General features: G+C 27.3%; 1 protein-coding gene across 1 annotated transcript in view; it reads left to right on the plus strand.

Moving 5' to 3' along the window:
• The first annotated feature begins 12,275 nt into the window (after positions 1-12,275).
• LOC135924624 (patatin-like phospholipase domain-containing protein 7) overlaps positions 12,276-21,412 on the plus strand; it is a 36,229-nt gene continuing 27,092 nt past the window's right edge. Inside the window, exons 1-15 of the mRNA XM_065459714.1 lie at positions 12,276-12,345; positions 12,390-12,477; positions 12,526-12,614; positions 12,663-12,739; positions 12,786-12,941; positions 13,214-13,373; positions 13,594-13,674; positions 13,913-13,974; positions 14,124-14,190; positions 14,297-14,377; positions 15,851-16,421; positions 16,581-16,906; positions 17,147-17,254; positions 17,829-17,906; positions 18,781-19,086. Of these exons, the coding sequence (XP_065315786.1) occupies positions 12,304-12,345; positions 12,390-12,477; positions 12,526-12,614; positions 12,663-12,739; positions 12,786-12,941; positions 13,214-13,373; positions 13,594-13,674; positions 13,913-13,974; positions 14,124-14,190; positions 14,297-14,377; positions 15,851-16,421; positions 16,581-16,906; positions 17,147-17,254; positions 17,829-17,906; positions 18,781-19,086 (2,292 nt within the window). The 5' untranslated portion in view covers positions 12,276-12,303. The remainder of the gene's footprint in view (positions 12,346-12,389; positions 12,478-12,525; positions 12,615-12,662; positions 12,740-12,785; positions 12,942-13,213; positions 13,374-13,593; positions 13,675-13,912; positions 13,975-14,123; positions 14,191-14,296; positions 14,378-15,850; positions 16,422-16,580; positions 16,907-17,146; positions 17,255-17,828; positions 17,907-18,780; positions 19,087-21,412) is intronic.

Raw genomic sequence — 21,412 nt, forward strand, 5'->3', positions numbered from 1 at the left:
TGGTAAAAAGATTTCAATACATCTGGGTCATGGAATTATTCGAACAATTGACAAATGGTATGGCCACAAATTTAATATTTTTAGCTTTAGATAATTGGCCGGGATTATCTGCTATTCAAAATAGCGGCGCGAATAACATATCCATAGGAACGATAATATTAATAAATTCAAATTTACATGTGGATAAATTTTTGATAAAATTTAAACATTTTATCTCCACCACCGTCAAGGCAGATACGCATGGCTCAAATCTTCCCTTATTATTTAATATAAATAAGTTAAATTTTCTCAATAATATAAGTATGATTTTGAATAACTTCGCCGATAAAGTTTTCATTCACCAAACTGCTCTTATCGTAGACTCTACCGAAATATTAGTTAGAGCATTGATAAAATTATTAAAAAAAAAGTGCCGTGTTTATGATGTTAATGAGTGCTTAAGATCAAAATTAATTAATATGACTCTATTTTCAATCATAAATAGGATAAATTTTACTGGGATAACTAATCAGATGCAATTTTATAAAAGAAAAGTAGCAGATACCCATTTTATTATACAAAATTATAAAATGGAACCAAACAATCGATTGAGAGCCTCAAAAATTGGCATATACGATACCAAATCGGATATCATAAATTTCCAAGGCAATTTTCAATATTTGCGTGTATCAAATAATACAAATATAATAGAAATATACAAGTGGCTAATGAATCCCAAATTTATTAGGGACCACAATATTCCAATTTCAAGTTGTAGTCAACCATGCGAGTACATTAATAGAAGTGCTCTGACTATACCAACTGACTCCATTTGTTGCTGGACTTGTAAGACATGTGATACTTTCAAGCAAATACTGACCACAAAAATATCTCAACCGTGTTTTACATGCCCAAAATATTTCAGGGCAAGCAGAAACCAAAGTAAGTGCATAGAGTTGCCATCAACATATTTGTCCAATACCTATTTCTGGGCACATCTTATAAAGGTCATAGGGGCCTTAGCGTTGATTATATTTATTATTTTTATGTCAATATATCTAATATGGTATAATAATTTAGCCTTCAAATCAGAGATTCAAATTCTTTTGAACGTCAATTTAGCTGGAATTCTATTGGGAATTATTTCGGCACTCTTTGTAAGCGGCAGAATAACCAAATTAACATGTGATATATCGCAGATAACCTTTATTCTATCTTATAATTTTCTATCATCATCTTTATTGGTTAAAATAAGATGCCTATCCATCCGATTTTCCAGTCTTATGTTAGACCAAAAAAATGATTTAAACTATAGAAGCATATATTGTTTTCTATTCGGCTTAATAAGTCTGCAGGTATATTATATATCAATTGATAGAGATATATAGATTATACATTTCATTTACTATTATCTTTTTATTTTTAGCTAGCAATTGATATCATTAGCTTGATATCCGACCCAACCGTAAACCCTTTGTATCTAGAGCACATTGAAAAATATTCTCATACAAATTCTCACGTTAAAATATTTTGCAAATTGTATACTCAAAATAATTCATATTTTTATATACTTTTAATTTATCAACTTTTAATTATGACACTGGGTTTATACCATATTATTAAACTCAAAAATATATCTTACAAATTGTTTAAAGAGATTTTTTATCTCAAAATCAACATAATATATAGTATGCTTTGCATGATTATCGCTTTAATATTTTATATATTTTTGACCCCTTTTTCCGCTGTTATTGTATTTTATTTAATCTATTTAAACGTCTTAATATTTAATCTAATAACCATTTTTTATTTTAAAATTAAATATATTTTAAATAACTCAGTGTTTCTAAATTAATCGTAATTATAATTGTGAATGGATCAGAACCCATGAGAGGTGGTGGTCAATGATAATTTTTTTTTTCAGCAGGGTATTATAAATCATCTTAATTTTTAGTTTTCTTTTTAGGTGTTCCATCATTTATTTAAACTGCAAATAAATGTATCCGTCCAGTTTTTGTGATTTAAGAAAATAGTTTTTTTTACCCCATAATCTGTATAAAATTTTATCATAATTGTTTTGTTATCATTGTCTTGCTTACTAGCTATTTACATGTATAATTGTCTTAAGCGCAAAATTGGTCATAGACGAAGATTTATCTGATTGATTTCATTATGTAATATTATTATATTGTAATAAATGATAGAAATAAAGCAATTGTATTTTATATATATATATTAGATATTAACCTAAATATGGTAAAATAATTTCAAAAATAATTCAATAATTGTTACGTTATTGTATACTTATTGTGATTGGTGATATAAATATATGGCCAGTCTATTATTATGTAAGTCTTACCGTTTATTTTATAATTAAAGATTACTATATGCATATTTATATACATTTGATATTTTCCTTTAATATATTTATACTTATTGTATTATCATTTATTTTATAAATAACATATAATCTAATATAAAACTTTGGCCGAGATTTTTTCTCTTTACGGAATAGAAACCGGAGAAAGATGGGGAGGGGGTTTAATTTGCATATTTAGTCTTCATAAATGGGTCATTGATTGGTAGGGTTTCATTTTTTTAAATACACTTCGGTAAGAATTCTTGGTGACACCTGTCAGGTGCCTGGTGCCCGTCTTTAAATTTTTTTCTCAATCTTTCGCCTCATCTATCTCCTATGTTTTTTAAACTCTTCCGCTGGCATTTTCCTTTTGACAATTTTTCTCTTAAATTTCATTTCATTGTTCATCTTCAATTCAAGATTAATGGCTGGCATTCATGGCCCGTAATAGTAGTTGCTCGCTTATCTTTCCAGCCATTCCTTGTTCTAGTTAATTGCAATGGATTCAAGATATGGATCCTTGATGTAGTTTGACCATATCGAAAAGTATATACTATCTACATCAGCGTTCGAATCATGGTAGCACTCCGCTTCATATAATTCTATCGCAACAGACAACCCACTTACCAATGCTGACTTTCTCAAGGTTTATTTAAAAATTTTACTCAGCAATTGGTCAAATTCCCCTCTACCCTATTAACCCTGCTAATGCCCATTATAGCCTTTTCCCTTTTCGTGATTACGTTCCCGCCTCATATGAAAGTTACTACAGTCAAGCCTTACCTTGGTGTTAAGCTAACTGAAGACACTTAGCATACGATTATCTATGCCCTGATGCATTACATCCAGCACTCGCCTTTCTCGCCATGTTCCTAGCATTTTATGTAGTAACTTTAACCACACTGCTATTAAACTAGTAGAGTGCTATATGTATTGAATGCCACAAAAAGTATTAGTTAATTTTATGTTGTAGGAACCCACGGGGTATTTTAGAATATACCCTTAGTATATTAGATTAGTTTTTCATTAGATAGTTTTAATATTTTTTTTATGATAACCTTAATTTGGTACCTGAAGATATTCCAATACCCTAAAAAGTTATAAATGTAAAATTTTGGTGATTCTTTTTAGTTCAAAATAAGAAAAAACAAATTGTATTTTTTTAGGAATGATCCTACGTTCACAGTTAGCACAAATTCGAACCAAAGTACACAAAAATGAATGTAAAATTGTTATATTATATGATATTTATACCTCGCCGCGAATGCGTTAACTGTGACTGGGTGAAACGGAAAAATCGTTCTTTTTGCAAATAGAAATTATTCCTAAGAAATAGGTCTTCCACTTTTTGAAAAAAAAGACATAATTTGACAAATCTTTAGATCTGGCTCATAGGTGTAATAAAAGATATAGGCGTTTTCCTTCCCACCCATCTTGTCATCCTATCCGTTCCATCTAAATGATGAAATATTTTTGTTATTCGAAAATAATTCTCACAAAAATCATTGCCATAATTTATTTGATAATTAGTTCTTAAATCATCATTTTGAGCATATATTTAGAAATATTAATAATATTATACATGGATTTCTACAAGCTCCCTCCCTTCCCCTGATGGCTTATCCCTTACCCCCTGCCACCTACCACCCCTCCTTCAAATTCATGTAAAGTTTATTTAGAACCAATCATATTTTGAAAATAGGAAAATATGATAATTTCGAACACAAATAATAAAATATTGGAAAATTCAAAATATTAAAAGCGAATATAATACGGTTGAAAAAATAATTATAGCTAAATGTAAATTTATATTTCTTTGCGATTGCGCCGATTTTTTAATAATTTGTTATGTGTTGAGGATTAGATCTCGATGAGTAAAACAGTCATCTTGCTCAATTTTTAAAATGTCATACTTTTAATATAGGTTTTTGTACTCTGTAGTCTAGAAAATGAGGTCCTCTCATTTGTGCTTGTACTAATTGGTATCATTGCCAAAATATACAGTAATTTTAATATATTTGGAAAAGTAATAAAATATATTTTGAACTATGCAATACTTACACTGTATTTCTTTTGTGGATTATCTATAAAAATAAATTTCTCATACCTATTAAATTCTGAAATTAATTGGCCTTTAGATGCATTTATATCCTCTAAATAAAATTTAGCGAGATATTTAATTTTTTCAATATCAAGATTTGATATATCCTCAGATCAGAGAGAGTTATAAGTTCAAGATTAAACTCAAAAGTGGAATAAAAAAAGGTGATTTTATAGTAATCCTCAATTGATTCCACGCTAATACTGAAACAATTTGTTTTGTCAGTGAAAGTCGAGGCTGAATCTCAAAATCATATAATTTCGCTTTTACATCAACAATCAGATAAATCTCGAGAAATTCCTGATCTTCTAAGTTGTAATAATAATATTCGCGATTCTCCTAACTTAAGCCAAACCCTTTTTTTAAAAAAATATTGCATAAATTTGTTGTGTAATGAATATTTTATTAATGTATTCCAATGAAAAAAATCGGCAGTCATAAAATCTGATACTGTATCATCTTCAGAAGAAATATCTGTTTCAGGTGAATCTAATATTCGCCAATGGCATAAAAAAAATAGACTCTTATCCAAAAACTGCTGTAACAACTTGATGTCGAAGGCCCCATCTTGTCCTCTCTAGAAAATTTCTAATCATAGTTATTAATAGAGATAAATTAAATAGAATTTTTTTTTGGTCGATAAAATTTTCTCATATCCATCAGTGTTTTAAGGTTTAAAAAATGTAAGAAAATAAATTTTTAATTTTCGTGAGATATAATATTAATATACAACAAATATACTCAAATTATTTTTTAACTTTTTGCTTATATTTAGAATATATAAACTATTTGAAATAGAATACTTTGCAATTCACACACAGTTCATGAGGCTCTTTTAATATTTTTTTAAAAAAAATTCTTGCTACGGGGGAGGGAGGAAGGGTTTTCTTTCTCTTTCCCCTCCCCCTGGCTACCCCCCCCCCCCCCCTGATTATTTTAAATTTATGTAATATATCAATTTAATGATAACCGAGATGGCATAATTCTTTCAGCAATATTTTTCTCTTTGGCAAATAATCTCTTATTTATTTTTTTTTAAAATATTTCATAAGATACTCCTGCTTAATTCACAAAATTTTCTTTCAGGAACTAATTAAATAATTCTTAATACTGATTGAATTATCTTTTTTTTACATTTATATTATAACGTGGGGAAATTCCTATAAAAGCTTTTATTCCTTTTAAAGCATCACTACAACCATGGGTTTTATGAGCATATCTCTAATTGTTCTTAAAGGAATTCTATTCTGCTAGGGATCCCCTGACTGGATTTTCATTACATCTTTTACGCAAAAGACAAAGATATTTTTAATAAATCTTTATTAAATTTTCCAGAAATGTCAATCCTTTCACATCTAATAAATTCTAATTTATGCCCTTTTAGAACGTGCTAATCATAATTTACAAACTATGCAAATGATTATAATATATTAGTTTGCTAATGATGGATTAAGTTCCCATGGACCTTTAGCATGCCTTAATTCGAGCAAGAATTGAATCAATTAGGTTTATGAATAATCCTATTTGACATTGCATTTAAGAAGAAGGTTATAGATGAAATATAATTATCATGAGTTTAATTACATTTTAATACCCCAATGAATACTTCAATTTAAAAATATAAACAAACAATTAAATGCCTTGTTTTATTCTTTACGCCAGGCTGGGCCTGATTTTAAATATTTTTTTAAACCAAAACCCGACCCAACCAATTTTAATCGATTTTTAAACCGGCGTTGGGTTTAGTCCGGTCCGAGTTGTGAGTCAATAATATATTGTTATAAATTATAATAATTTTGTATACAATTTTGAAAATAATTACAAATTTTTAATGCTGGCGCGGAAAGGAATAGAAGAAGGCCAAATTAAAGGGAAACCGTAATAGGTTGACAAAGGAGAAACAACGTGCAATTCGTTACTAGTAAATGGGCCAATTATCCCTATTAATGTTTTGTTCAATTTCCGAATTAGTTTAAACATTTTTATGGTTTCCATCTTTTTTAAATAAAAAAAATTATATGTATATGAAATATGAGTATATCAATATACGTAAAACTTTTTTACAAACTAAATTTAAAAGAGTGTCGCCAAATATAAAGCATATTTGTTAAAGTAAAATAAATTAATATAATATACTTGTGCTCGTATCGGGTTCCCACATGTCGATGCTATCACTAACCCAACTTTAATCCGTTTGTACTCAGGATTTAAAAGATTAAATTTGTTAAAATTGTAAGGGTTAGGAATAGAACAATTTGCACCACACTTTATCTCCATTCCGCTACAAGCCTACCTAAAAGTGTATAACATGCTATAGGATTGAATCATCATTTTATCATCTCTGCCACATTCATAAGTATTTGGTAATAAGGTTGGGTTAGATATATCCAACAAGGCTCCAATAACAAAATCAGCGTCAATGAACGATTCTAAAGATATACAAGGTTGTGGGTTGTTGTAAGCAAGCTTACTAAAGGGATTATCAAATGTTGCATTATCCATATCTAGATGAGGAATTGATTGTGATTTATTGCTATTTTAATTGGTCTGAACAGTAAGTTGCGTCATACGCGAAGGGAGGTAAGAGAAACAAAAGTAAGAATCAATGTATTTTAGGAACATTATAGTTAAGAGCAAAGTATTTATCCTGTTTACAAGTAAATTTTAAATAAGTGTTATTATTTGATCAAGCAAAAAATCCATTGCTAATTTTGAAAAAATAAGATATAAAAATTAGCTAATAAATGAATGCTTTTAGTATTAATCCTAAGTGCAAATCTCAATTAAGCAATAGATCAATAAAATTTTACATATAAATTTTGAAAAACTAATAGAGAATTAAATAATTAATATAGGTAAAGATGGATTATCTGATTTAAATTAATTATTCATAATTTATATTTATACTGATTAACCTTGTAGTGGAGAAGAGAGAGAGGGAGTAATAAAGTAATAAAGAAAGAAAGAAAGAAAGAAAGAAAGAAAGAAAGAAAGAAAGAAAGAAAGAAAGAAAGAAAGAAAGAAAGAAAGAAAGAAAGAAAGAAAGAAAGAAAGAAAGAAAGAAAGAAAGAAAGAAAGAAAGAAAGAAAGAAAGAAAGAAAGAAAGAAAGAAAGAAAGAAAGAAAGAAAGAAAGAAAGAAAGAAAGAAAGAAAGAAAGAAAGAAAGAAAGAAAGAAAGAAAGAAAGAAATTTATCTCGAAAAGACCGTCCCGAAATAAAAATTATTTGTTCGTCTGGCTAGGCCCGTGAGAATTATCAATATAGTTTTACATTTTTGCACTTAACATAATCGAGTTTTTGATCTATCTCATATCTTTAAAATTAGTGTGGTAAACGGCTTTATTTTGGCCTATTTTAAATTAGGATTTTAGCCAAAATAATATTATGCACGCCTCAAAATTTTGTTAATAGATATCTAAACTTTTAATCTCCTTGCTAAATATTTTTTTGGCTAAAATTAGTGTTGTTAAACGGCGCGATTTGAGCCGATTTTTAAAAACGGCTAACTCAATATTTTATCCAGAAAAATATTGCACAAGACTGAAGATTTTGCTCATGGATAGTACAAAGGTTTGGACAGGCATTTATTAGCGAAATCTCGAGGCTTAGACAATATTTGTCTGGCTAAAATATTGGGTTAACCGTATTTAAAAATCTGCCTTTTAACAACACTAGCTAAAATATTGACTTATCCATTTTTAAAAGAGCTGTTTAATCCTAATTCACTATCTTATGTATTAATAACGCTAATACTTAACATGGTTATAAAAGAGCCATAGTTCATTTATTCATTTTTAAGAGAATAATTGGGTTTAAAGTTTTTATAAGAAAATAAATGAAAGATAATTATATAAAATAACGAAATATTTAAAAATGATTAAAATCTAATAAACAATATTACGATTGGCAAAACGAATTTATTTATGTCTTGTACAGGAGTTTTTGCATAGGTGATGGAAAATTGGCATTTTATATCTTGTGTTAAAGGGAGAATTAACACTTTCGGGAACCTAATTTTTCAAATGTTTTTTTTATTATAATCCGTTACCGTGCACTGGTTATCTTCGATTGAATGCAATACTTAACTTCAAATTCATGCAATTTTTTGGGATAATTTAACAAAGTTTGAGTCAACTTTTCAGTTAGAATTATTTCAAAATCATATCGTGAAATTGGATTCATAATATTGTCATTTTACAAGAATTTTCCAGTGTTGTATTACATAAAAGACTCATCCATCTATATGTTTTTCCGTGTTCTCTTAGGGAGCTGGGCTATCTATGACATTCTTGGTCGAAATATAAGATATTTAGGGTAGAAATATATCATAGAACAATTCATATTAAATTATTGAAAATATAAGGACAACTTTATTTGATTTTGTCTAATAACAAGTGAATTTTACATTTATATTCTCCCTTTAGACTTTGTAAAGGATGAGTTAATTCTTAACTATATCTTTGTGAAAAGATGAATGACCAGATCTCTATTAAATATGATTTACATAACTTATTTCAGTAGACAAGGATAAAATGAAAGGCAAAATATCCTAATTTTCAATTTAAATCATTCGCTTTATATCAAATTCCAAAAAAATTTCGTTTCACTAATAAAAAATTGATCATAATCGTCCTCGATAGAATTTCGTTAAAAATATTTTTGAATACATATATATTAAAAATAATTTTAAAAAAAAATTACTATAGTACTAAACATGAGTTTAATGGTAATCGATCAGAATTGTACTGATCAAAATGACAGAGCGCACAATACATTAAGGCAATATTACTCCCTAGAAAAAAGACCCCCGGATAAAAATAACCCCCGGACAAAAACACTCAAATTTTAAGCATTGTAATAATTGGTAAGGAAAAGGGAAAAGTTTTAAAATGTTTAATTCTCCATTAAGAAAATTTAACTAATAATATCACAAAAAGACTATGCCTATATGTGGAGTGGAAATGTTTAGATGTTGGCTAAATCTATTGTTTAATGTTCATAGCAAGACCTGGTGTGGGCTTAGATTAATTTAAACATAAAAGTAGATTATTAGAAATACTTAATTTTATTAGACACTAAACCTACTACATTCAGTAAATCTAAAATATACTTAGGGTTGTTGAGCAGCTCGAAGCAATCAATAAATATCTTTTTTTTCTTCTGATAAATTGGAAATTTCACCTTTACTGTATTTGATGGAAAAATCATAAAAATGAAGATAAATTTCTGAAACCTAGCTCTCGTTATGGCCAATAGGAATTTTATCCTTAATTTGTTTATGAATGAATCTAAATTTACTCTTTATTTGATGATGGATAAATCAGCCTAAATCATAAAAATAAAGAGAAATTTCTGATTTATCTATCATTATATAAAGAAGAAAGAAAAATCTGATTCCTGTGATTATTGTCAGGCAAAATGAAAGACTAACTAACCAAATACTACATAATCTAACGGTTATCTGGTTTCTATCTAGAAGAATATAGACTTTCATTGTTTGATAAAGACGAAGTGAGATAATTGCTATTGATAGCTGCATGTTAGAAATACATGATTCAGATAGATGTAATCTGATTTATAAATTATTTGACCTCTTAATAAATATAGTTTAATCACAAGTGATAAAATATTTATCACTTCAATTGATAACATTTACATTCAACTTTTGAATTTTTGTATCTCGAGTTTTTATACTTAGTCCAGACATCATTGAAATATTATCTAAGAGACAATTCAAATTTTCAAAAATTAAGATGGTAGTACAATTATTTCAATTAATATAATCAAATTTCTTGAATTATATAAATTTTTATATTGTTCTTTAATAAATTTTAAGTATCATTTTCTCTTCACCAAACAATGAATAAATTTATTCCTCTAGTTATAAAACTGAAATTTTGAATTGTAAGGGAAAAAAATGTGATCTCTCAGATAACATATCTTTTATGTCTGGGCAGAACGTAACTAAAGGAACAAGAGAAAAATTTCAAAGGCCGAATTTAAATGTTATAAGTTAAAAGCATAAATATTTTACAACTTTTAATATATAAATAATCCCTAAAAGTCAAATTATTTAGCTAAAATAAAATTAAAATTATCAAAAATATCATCTTATTTCTTATATGCATCTTTTAAATTTACCTCATTTTCTAGATATAAGCATAAAATTATGTATTAAATTTCACTAAAATATATATTATCATTTTTTATTAAATATTTCTTATATTTCTTAATTTCCAAGACAATTTTTTATAAACTGTGATCTACACTTGGGGATAATTTATAAATTTTAATGAGAAGTGTTTGGGATTAATGATCGCCTATCTCAGTATAAATATCTTATTCTTCTAATAAGCTATTAAAAACTTTAATTTCTCTTCTAAATCAAAAAGAACTAAAATATATTTTATCTTTATTATAGATTTAATGAGTGTAAAATAAATAGATAAAAATATATAACTCATAAGAACTCGTTAGAGCATAATAGTAGACAACTGTGGCAAATATATTGTCGTATTTAGTTGAGAGTTCGATTTGACCTTGTGGCTTGTTACATTTTTTTTCTACAAAATGTGACAATTTTTCTGTGACACGGCTTTTATTATATAAAGGATTATATAATATTAATATTATTTTTTATCCGAGATATAAAATGTACATGTCATATTGGGAATATGGAATTTATGGGGATCCAGTATCACTTGATTTTAAATTAGTTACTGAGAGTGATTTTAAAAAATCTGATTTGACCGGATATGTATTTAAGAATTTATACAGTACTCACACTGGGTTGCCACGAACTTAAGATTCAATGTATTGTATGAATACTTCATATAAATCTTAAAAATGCACAATTTTTTATGGCAAAAAATGTAGAAATTTATTGAATAAGTAGGTAATAGTCCATAATAAATTGAGGGAGAATAAAGTATCAAAATAATTTAAACGTTGTTTATTTTAAAATATATTTAGTTATGGTAGTAATTAATATCTAAGATCATACTCATATATATTTTTAAAAAATCTACATTTTTAAAATAAAATTTTTTTTGAGGTATGAAAAATACATGGAGGCGTTTCATTCTTTTGTCGGGCACAAGAAGTTTATCATTTTCTATACATTTCATTCATTTTTTTCATAAAAAATACAACAAATATAATAATAATGAACTTCAGAAGTAAAACTGCCGAAAAACACCATCATAAAAAATGTCTTCGTTAAGAAAATCCTCCTTTTTTATCAAATTTCTATTATTGATCGAATAATATAAAGATAGTAATGTTCAAATCAAATCAAAGTATTCGCTTTTAAATGTCAAGCAATATTATAATTGGCACACCTAAATCAAGATCAGATACCTAAAAGCTTATATTCACCCCATCTTATATTAATGGGCTAGCAGCAATGAAATCAGTTTCTACACGAAGAAACGATGTGCAAGCTCTTTAGCAAAATCTAATTAAAATTTATGCAGAGGATGTTGTAAAAATTGGACCAAATCAGAAAGTAATAAGAAGAACTCTAATAAACATTTTTTACATATATAGAGACTTTAAATGAAGTTATTCATGAACATCCCCTTAATAATTTATATAGAATTATTTTTTTAAATAATCATTTTCTTTAAAGATTACTTCAAATTTTTTTTAAAAAATTATTTTGTTAGAATATGGCATGAAAGATCATGACAAAAATTGACTTTTATAGTTTTCATATCTTACAGATTATGATAGATAATATTTAAACTTTCCATATATATTACAAAATAATCATATGATTTATAAATTTATATATCCATCCATCCATCCATCGAAAATGAAACAAACATATGACTTTTTAAATATTTTTACTTTAAGACACTATATGTCATTAAAACATCTAAACAACCTTATATTAAAGTTAAAGGTAATTATTTAAACGCTTTATATCTATTATATATTATACAATAGGTAGATATATTTTTAATCTGTGGGTTTATATTTGGTATATTACTTATCTCAACTATTATATATCTAGTGAAAAAAATTCGACAGAAAAGTAACATTTTAAATATAATTATAATACTTTCTTAAACACTATTTTTAGCCTCTAATATAATTAGAAGTGGTCCACCAAAATTGAGATTTAGAAAAAGGGATAAAATGATATTTTATGGAAAGAGAATATTAAGAAAAGTTTGCATACATAAATAATAATTATTAGAAGTTATATAAATTTAATAGTTAAAAAATATGAAAAATGATCATATTGGCCAAAATACAGTTATGAAACGTTATATAATGTTCAAATTAGCTAAAAGGTACACATTTTAAAATGTATACCCTAGCATCATGTTTTTAATATAGTCTCTTAAGCCTAAAAAGAGATGATGAGGGGAAACCTATATTAACTAAACAACCTCCACCAGCTGCAATTTTAGAAGAAGATATATTAAATTCTACAAATATAAGAGGAGAACATTTTTTGCCAGAGGAAGTTATATTTATGCTTAAGAGCATTCAGTAATAGATATATATTTTTTTTTCATCATGGTGAAGTGATTAAAATAAAAAAAAATTAAATTTATATAATTATAAATTAATATGCATGGTATAACAAATAGTTTCTAGCTTTAAATCATATATATTAAGATAAAATAAAATAGTTTATACCCATACTTAAAATGCCTTAGTCAATGATAGAAATGTAATATTGAAATGATATAAATTTACCACATTATTTATGTCATGCTGAGTTTCTTCTTAATAGCCATTATTATTTAATTTATACACAGAGTATTTGGTCACTTTGAAAAACCTGTCTTTTTAGAACTCTGCAAGCATTTTGAATCAATAAATCTAGATAGGGGAGCCTTCCTATTTTCACTTGGGGAGAAAGATGATAGCATGTATGTTATACAGACTGGTCAAATATATGTATATGTTATAGAAAAGGTAAACTTTGACATGTAATTTTAAATGAGTAGTAAGGTATACACTAGTAAACAAACAATTAATCTACAATAAGAATTTTTTATGGGATATTTAATTTAATTGTTGGAGAAATAATATCGTATAGCCCAAAATATTTTCAAACAGTATTTAAAATTAAAACAGAAATGAATGTATAAATATTAGAATGGATTATAAAATGTGTAATTATTTATTATGTAAGGATGGCAGCCAAATGATTACTAAAAAAGCTTGCGAGGGAGACACAATATACAGCTTGCTTAGCGTTTTAGATGGGCTCTCTGTAAGTCACTAGCTGATTGTGAAATCAAAATAACTTAATAATATTAAATCTTCATATTGAGGATATTAAAATTTTTAACAATATTTAACCAGGTTATTAAGATAGAAAAAGAAATATACAGGTTTTTATAGGCCAAGTATTTTTAAAATATTTTGTTTATAATTTAAATTGAAAATAACTTTTATTGCTTATATTATGATGTGCAAAATATATATTTCAAAAAATATTCTATTTATAGGACAATAATTGCATATTTGAGAGCGTATTTGCCAAAGCTCAGGTTGATTCCATCGTACTCAGGTAAATAAACGATAGCGACTATCACAGCATAAACATGAAATATCTTATGAATTTTTATTATAAAATTTATCGTTTACCTTTTTTTTTATTCTGAAAACATAATGATTTATTTCTTGATAAAGATTCGATATAAAAATAAATAAACAAAGATTACCAGTGAAGGCCCTGCAAACTATCTTTCAAAAATACCCACAGAGTTTGGTAAGATTGGTTCAAGTAACATTTAAAATATATACTTACAATTAACAAATAATTTTAAAAAAAAATAAAATTAATAAATAAGCAAATGTTTTAATAATATTTTTATTTCAAATATAACAAGATAATAATGGTTAGATTGCAAAGAGTAACGTTTCTGGCTTTGAATAATCATCTGGGTTTAACGGCGGAGCTATTGAATCCGGTAAAAATTGAACATTTTAATTTTTAAAACATTACACTCACTGTTTGATTAGTTAATAACAAATGAGTGAAAGAATTTGTAAGATATTTCAGGAAAAAAACACATTTTAGGGCCATTTCTTTTCTATATAAATAAAGATAACCTTTTTAAAATATATTTTTATAATAATCGAGGGAAATTTTATACTATGATTTACTCTAGTATATATCTTCGAGAAGCATTCTTTTGAAGCTCTGATACCGGAAAAAAATATATTATTGACGGAAAATATAATAAAACATTGATTTCTTAGAAGCAGGATTTCAAACCTAGTCAATTTAATATAAAAGGTGGAACCAAACCTTAAAATATTTAGATTTAATTAATTTTTATTTTGTAATATTTTTTATTTTCCTTGTGGAATATTACCAATTTATTTTAAATATTTATATTATCTAATGAAGAAAAAAAACGCAGAAGTCATTTATCTTGTAATTTTTTTATTTAGTAATATTTAATAAAAATACCGAATTCGATTTATCATAGTTAGGCTAAGGCTATACCAGAGTGTACGAACGCATAATATTTTGTAAGAATAACGTTTTCTAAAATTTGAATATTTCGAAGGTCTACATATTAAAAAATTTATCTTCTGCTTACTAATTATGTAAATTTCATATTTAAAGATATAAGTGGATTCAAGCAAAGATTACTTTAGATAGAATATCAACATACTTAATCTTATTTAGTAAAAATAAAATATGGTTGAGCAATTGGTTAATTGTACCACATTAAAATGTAAAATAAAATACAATAAATATAAAATAATGGAGATTCGGAATCTCTCAATTTTAAATCATAAATCATTTACCGAGGGCGATTTTAAAAAAAGTCGATTTAACCGGAAATGTATACCTGCATGTAGTGTTGTTAAACGGCTCGTTTTGAGCCGATATTTAAAAATGGCTAACTTAATATTACCAAAAATATATTGCTTAAGGCTCGAGATGTCACTAATAGATATCTAGACCTTTGTGCCATCTATGAGCAAAATCTTCAGGCTTGAGTAACATTTTTCTGGATAAAATATTGAGTTAGCCATTTATAAAGATTGGCTCAACCTGCATGTGTGGAGCACCACACGCTATGATTTTCAGACAAAATATCACCGTAAACATTTTTGTATTTTTTTTATACGAAAAACCCTTAAAAAATATAATAAGAAATAGTTTCTAAAGTTCATAGGCAAAATCGTTGCTGTGTACTCAATACATGCTGGAATACATTTCTTTTAAAATATTAAAAATCATTTTTCACTGTCCAATCCCCATGGATTCCATATCCCAACACGTATATTATTTATTAGTGATATTATTATAATGGTCAAAAGGTGGTTTTAAATTTGTCCCTTTGTAACCGAAATGCACCATATATGAATCATTAATATATTAACGTACCATAACAATTTTTTTATAATATTTTATATCAAAATAGTACAACCAAATGACCGACCCTCTACATAGAGACATGAAAATTCACACGCTTTTTAACAGCAACGCAGCCAATGCCACAAAATTGAACGATGAAAATAAGGAAAACGACGCTAAAGAAAAATTATTCGACAAGGCCAAAGGTAGCTTGATGAGTAACTTGACCGGTCCTAGCAAATTGAGCGCCCTATACAGGAGGCTGGGTAGGAGGAACATGTCTCTCGATATTTCAAAAATGCCTAAGATAATCCCCGCGAAGGTCAGCAACGCCGGCAGTAGGAGCGCTACCATCGGTTCCATAGAAGAAATAAAACCTACAATCGCCGCCATACCCGAGGACAACGTTGACAAAATGGGTGACGATAAGATTAGGAATCGCAAGCCCAAGAAAGGAAGCTTGAGTTCCATCAATCTGAACATAGTAGATCGGACGGATTCTTCCGATACTACCCGGTTCGAAAAGTGGAAGGAGGATCAACCGAAGCAAGGAAATAAGAAGAATCATCGAGAAATAGACTTGCTAAATGTCGAGACTAACGGAGTGGCGACTGAAGATAAAACAGATGGTGGGCCAGGTTAGATGCAATGATATTTTCTAAAAAAAATTGGAGTTTAGCTTGTAATGTTTGTTTTCTAAAAAAAAATTGCGGACATTTGTAATCTTCCAATGATACGTTCTATTTATTGAATAAAATCGGACCTTTCTATTATATAATTTTTCTTTCTTTCAAAAGACAATAAATGGCGTCGAAAAATGTCAGATTTTGACATGGCCCTCTCGAGAGGTATAAACAACAAAAGAGTCTCCTTTTCCCAGAAAAGTTTTAAGGATTTTGCCACGAGCGTGGATAATTACAACAAATTCATTCTGCCGCTTATCCAGGAAAGTAAAACTCCTGACTCTCGTGGTGATAAAAGCGGACACGATATTGTGGACCGAGCCAAATCTTCGGAAATTGTCCAAAATCGGAGAAAAGGCGCGAATGGCGCAAATGGAAAGGAGAACTTTGTAAATGATAAGAAAATTTGTGCCACGATTCAAGAAATCGGACTTAAAGAGGTTTAACTAACTAATAACACCACATTCATTTCCCATCTTCAAGATTAGTCCAATGGATTTTTTTAAAAAAAAAACATCTTTTCTTTACGAGGAAAAGGGATATCTCATTGTTTCAGAATTTTTTTTAAATAATGTAAGCACCATGAGTCATTTGGTTTGTTATCAAGAGAGAGGGAGAAAGAAAGAAAAAAAGAAAGAAAAAGTTTCTTTAATTTTTTATGTACAAATATTTTAAACAAGATTAAGAAAAATGCTCGCTCAAAATCGACTTCAAATTTAAACGATATCGAAAATCAAATAGTCGAGGCAGCGGCTCAGGACATTAAAATGTTGCTAGCCCTTGAAATGGTTTTATTTATTTATTTTAATATACGAATTTCTTAAGAAGAAATCGGATCAATAAGGAAATTTGTGATTAAATAACACCATATTAGAAATTACAATGTGCTTTGTTGATATATATGTTAGCGCCAAATGTGTGTTTTTTTTCCGGCAATATGTTAATTTTTTTTTTGAACTTTAAATCATTTTTTGAGCACGTTTTTAATTATTTAAGAATCTGATATTTTCCAGAAATATATTCCAGCATGTTTAGAAATATTCTATCTTATGAATTGTAGACAGTTTTACCCTCAACCTTTGGAGTCATTTATAATTTATATGAAAAAAAATCTATGGAAAAATGAATATAAATTATTATGAAGTTCGAAAATTCTTGTAGAAAATTGTCTGAAATTCTTAAATTAGGTATTTCAAACATGATAGAATACATTTCCCGTAAAATCAGATTCTTTAAATTATTAAAAAAGCGCACAATAAATGATTTAAAAAAAGTGAAAAAATAACACATTGCCGCTAAAATATATAAAACAAATAGTTTTTATTACGAAATTTATTAGAATTATATCTTTATTTTCAAAAGCCTCTAGAGAAATTGAAATGCAAGTTGAACATTAAGTGCGTTATGCCCGGAGCAATTTTAGTGGAGCAAGATAGCTTGGTAAATAATTTTAAAACTAAAGTTAGTGTTATTAAAATGGCACGTTTTGAAACCGATTTTTAAAAACGGCGAACTCAATATTTTAGCTAGAAAAATATTGCCTAAGCCTCATAATTTCCATAATATATGTCTAGACCTTTGTTCCTTCTATGAGCAAAATCTTCAGGCTTTGATAATATTTTTCCGGATGAAGTATTGAGTTAGAAAGAGCCGTTGTTTAACAAAACTGACTAAAATTATTATTATATATTTTTTTTACCAAAAAAAAATGCCCCAGCGGTCGTAAATTTTAGTTTTAGAAAAAACTAATAAATATATATGTGTTATTAGCGTTAATGTGGAGCGCCTTTTTTTTTTAGAATTTCAAATATATGATTATTTGTGGAATATATTTTAACAATGGTGTATAAAACGTATTATGGTAGGTTTTTTTACATAATTATTTCATGAATTTTTGAGATTTTTTTAAATTTAAATTTTGAATGACTTCACACTTTAATAAGCAAAATGGTCGAAAATTTACTAGGAAAGTTATTCTAAACATGCTAGGATATATTTTCGATAAAATTAGATTTTTTAAAAGCTAAAACAAAAAAAAACGGCTCAAAAAAATGATTTAAAAGTTTAAAAAAATAACAACATTGACGTTTATACATTATACTTTTTATTTCAACATTGTAGGCCCTCAAATATCTAGGGGTTTTAAAATTAGTATCCGATAGCTTTTAAAAAATAAAATCAAGCTAATTGGCAAATTAACTAGTGGTCAGTAAAACCATCACATAATCCCGGACAAAATTATTGATATGGGATTTAATTCTAAAACCGCGCCCATCTGAACTTTTTTTTTCAAAAAAAAAATGTATTACAAAAGGACGTTTCTTTAATATTTCTCGTATCCGGAGGTCTGACAGCGTGGCAAAAGGACCCCGTGTCTCCTTACTATTTTTCTTCTACCTCTTGGAACAAAATGGAAAACTTTGGAAATTTCGCCAATTTAGACCATTCGCATAAATCCAGGGAGAGTAAAGCTTCGGACCCCATTCCTAAAGTGGGGGATTTAAAACGAACGAGCCCGAAAGATGGGATCTCCCACGATCACGAGAATAACGATGGTTTGGTTATGAAAGATCCAAAAAATGAAACGCAAGTCAGGACTTCTAAAAAAGATACGGCAGAAGTAATTTTTTTTTTTTTCAAAATTAGAAAAATTGAAATAATATTATTCAAATTTTTAAGAGGTTGAAGCATTTTTTTGTTCGTATTCGCTCGGTTCAGATGAAGCTGGTCGGTTTCAAATTTGAAAATAAATATTAGCGTTGAAAATTACCTTTGAATATTCATTTTTTTTAAAAAAAAAACTTTTGAATCTATCTATCACTAAATTCAATCAAATTTTATAATATTTCTAAATTTAGAGGTGGAGAAAAAATTAATATTAATTTTTAAATAATTATTATAACTTATCGGAGTCGGACAATGTAAGGCCTAGTTTATAGTACGCTCGTATCGCTGGGTATATTTTTTTTTTTCAAAAGTAAGCAAATAATAGCTAAATTTTATAATGACTTGCGCGATGCGAATTATATCGCTATAGATTAGATGTTTTATCTATCATTTGCTTGATTTTGAAGGAAAATAAAATACCCAAGTGATAAGTGTCGCTAACGCTCGATGCTTACCATAAACGAAACCTAAATCACAAAAATAAAAAACAACGGCAAGTCAAAATATATAATTTTTGAGAGTTAAACTATTTCTTTCTTTCTTTCTTTCTTTCTTTCTTTCTTTCTTTCTTTCTTTCTTTCTTTCTTTCTTTCTTTCTTTCTTTCTTTCTTTCTTTCTTTCTTTCTTTCTTTCTTTCTTTCTTTCTTTCTTTCTTTCTTTCTTTCTTTCTTTCTTTCTTTCTTTCTTTCTTTCTTTCTTTCTTTCTTTCTTTCTTTCTTTCTTTCTTTCTTTCTTTCTTTCTTTCTTTCTTTCTTTCTTTCTTTCTTTCTTTCTTTCTTTCATTAACATAACATTATGTATTTTTGTAATTTACGGATAGCTGCGGTATTTCCCGCTATAAACTAAGCATTTTAGTGATTTTTTTAAAAAAAAACAACTAATTTCCGCTTATTCTAGTCCAACTCTGTAATCAAATTTGGATTGGACTAGACCAAAAGAACATTAATTCTACAGAAGCTGAAGTAGCTATTACACCTAAAAATTGAGTGAAAATTATGTATCTATATTGCCCATAGACATTATTTAATAAATTAACGTTATTTTACCAAACGTTTCTTATTTGGTTTTGCATTTAAATATTGATACCAGATGTGTCATACTAATTGTTCTACTACACCTTCTGATATATTCAATATACACTACAAATTTCGTGATTGAAATTAGTATCTAACCATTATTAGAGGCTGATATTTATAAAAATGATTTTATCTATATTTTTTTCAGAAATTTTTCATAATTTTGGCCATTGACTTAGATATGCTTTAGCGTGTTCTGTCTCTACCCTTTCTAGGTTGCTTTAGGGTGTCAAAATAAGATATTTGTTCTATTACACTTTTTACCTTTAAATGAGTATTTTCAATATGTTTTGTGCAAAGTTTTGAAAATGCTTTTCAAAATAAATTTTTTTTTAAAAATGATTTTCGATTTTTTCTTAAGCTCGAAACACATATCATTTTTTGTAAAAAAATCTTTTATAAGTAAATCTTTTGTGATTGTCATACATAGAATATCTTTCACGATGAAATTAAAGAAATATTTAAATTTTGTTATCTCTCAAAGAATTTTTGGCTCAAAATTTTGCTCAAAACATCTTTGAAGATTTTTTTTTCAAACTCTGTTTTTATGCATTCTTTATAAGTATGCTTGTATACAATTAAAATTTTTAAAATGTGAGATATCTTTTAAAATTGTAAATTTAATTTTCTTATATTCGTAAAAATGTTTAAAAATGTGATATTTCATTTATTTAAATAAAAATATGAAGGTATTCTTCCTTAATATGTTTAAATATATCACTCCCACGTTTACTGTTTTGGTCATATAAAATATAATTGTTTAAAAAAATTGATTTAAATATTAAAAAAAAATATCTGCGATTACACTCTGGTTTAGGATCAATCCCTGTAATGTTTAGACTTTAGATCATCAGTTTCAAATACAAATTAATGCTTAGTCTGACTAAATATTTTTTGATTAGACAGAGCAGGAAAATAATAAAGGGAATCAGATATATGAAGAAAGGAAGGAAAAAAAGAAAAAACGAAAAAAATGTTTGAATAAAATTGGATTAATATACTAAAATATAAAGATAATTTCTTAAGAAAATATAATCAATTTTTGTTGGAAGGTTTAAAATTAAATTAATAAAAAATTTTGTGAACTCAAATTATAGAGCCCTATTTTTTTAAATTTTAATCCCTATCTTTAGTGTTGTTAAACAGTTCCATTTGAACCGATTTTTGTGGACTATTCTAGTTAGCGAAATCGCAGATGAAGGA

The sequence above is a fragment of the Gordionus sp. m RMFG-2023 genome, chromosome 2, assembly GCF_954871325.1.
Source record: "Gordionus sp. m RMFG-2023 chromosome 2, tfGorSpeb1-WG-v2, whole genome shotgun sequence".
Taxonomy (NCBI): Eukaryota; Metazoa; Nematomorpha; class Gordioida; order Chordodea; family Parachordodidae; genus Gordionus; species Gordionus sp. m RMFG-2023.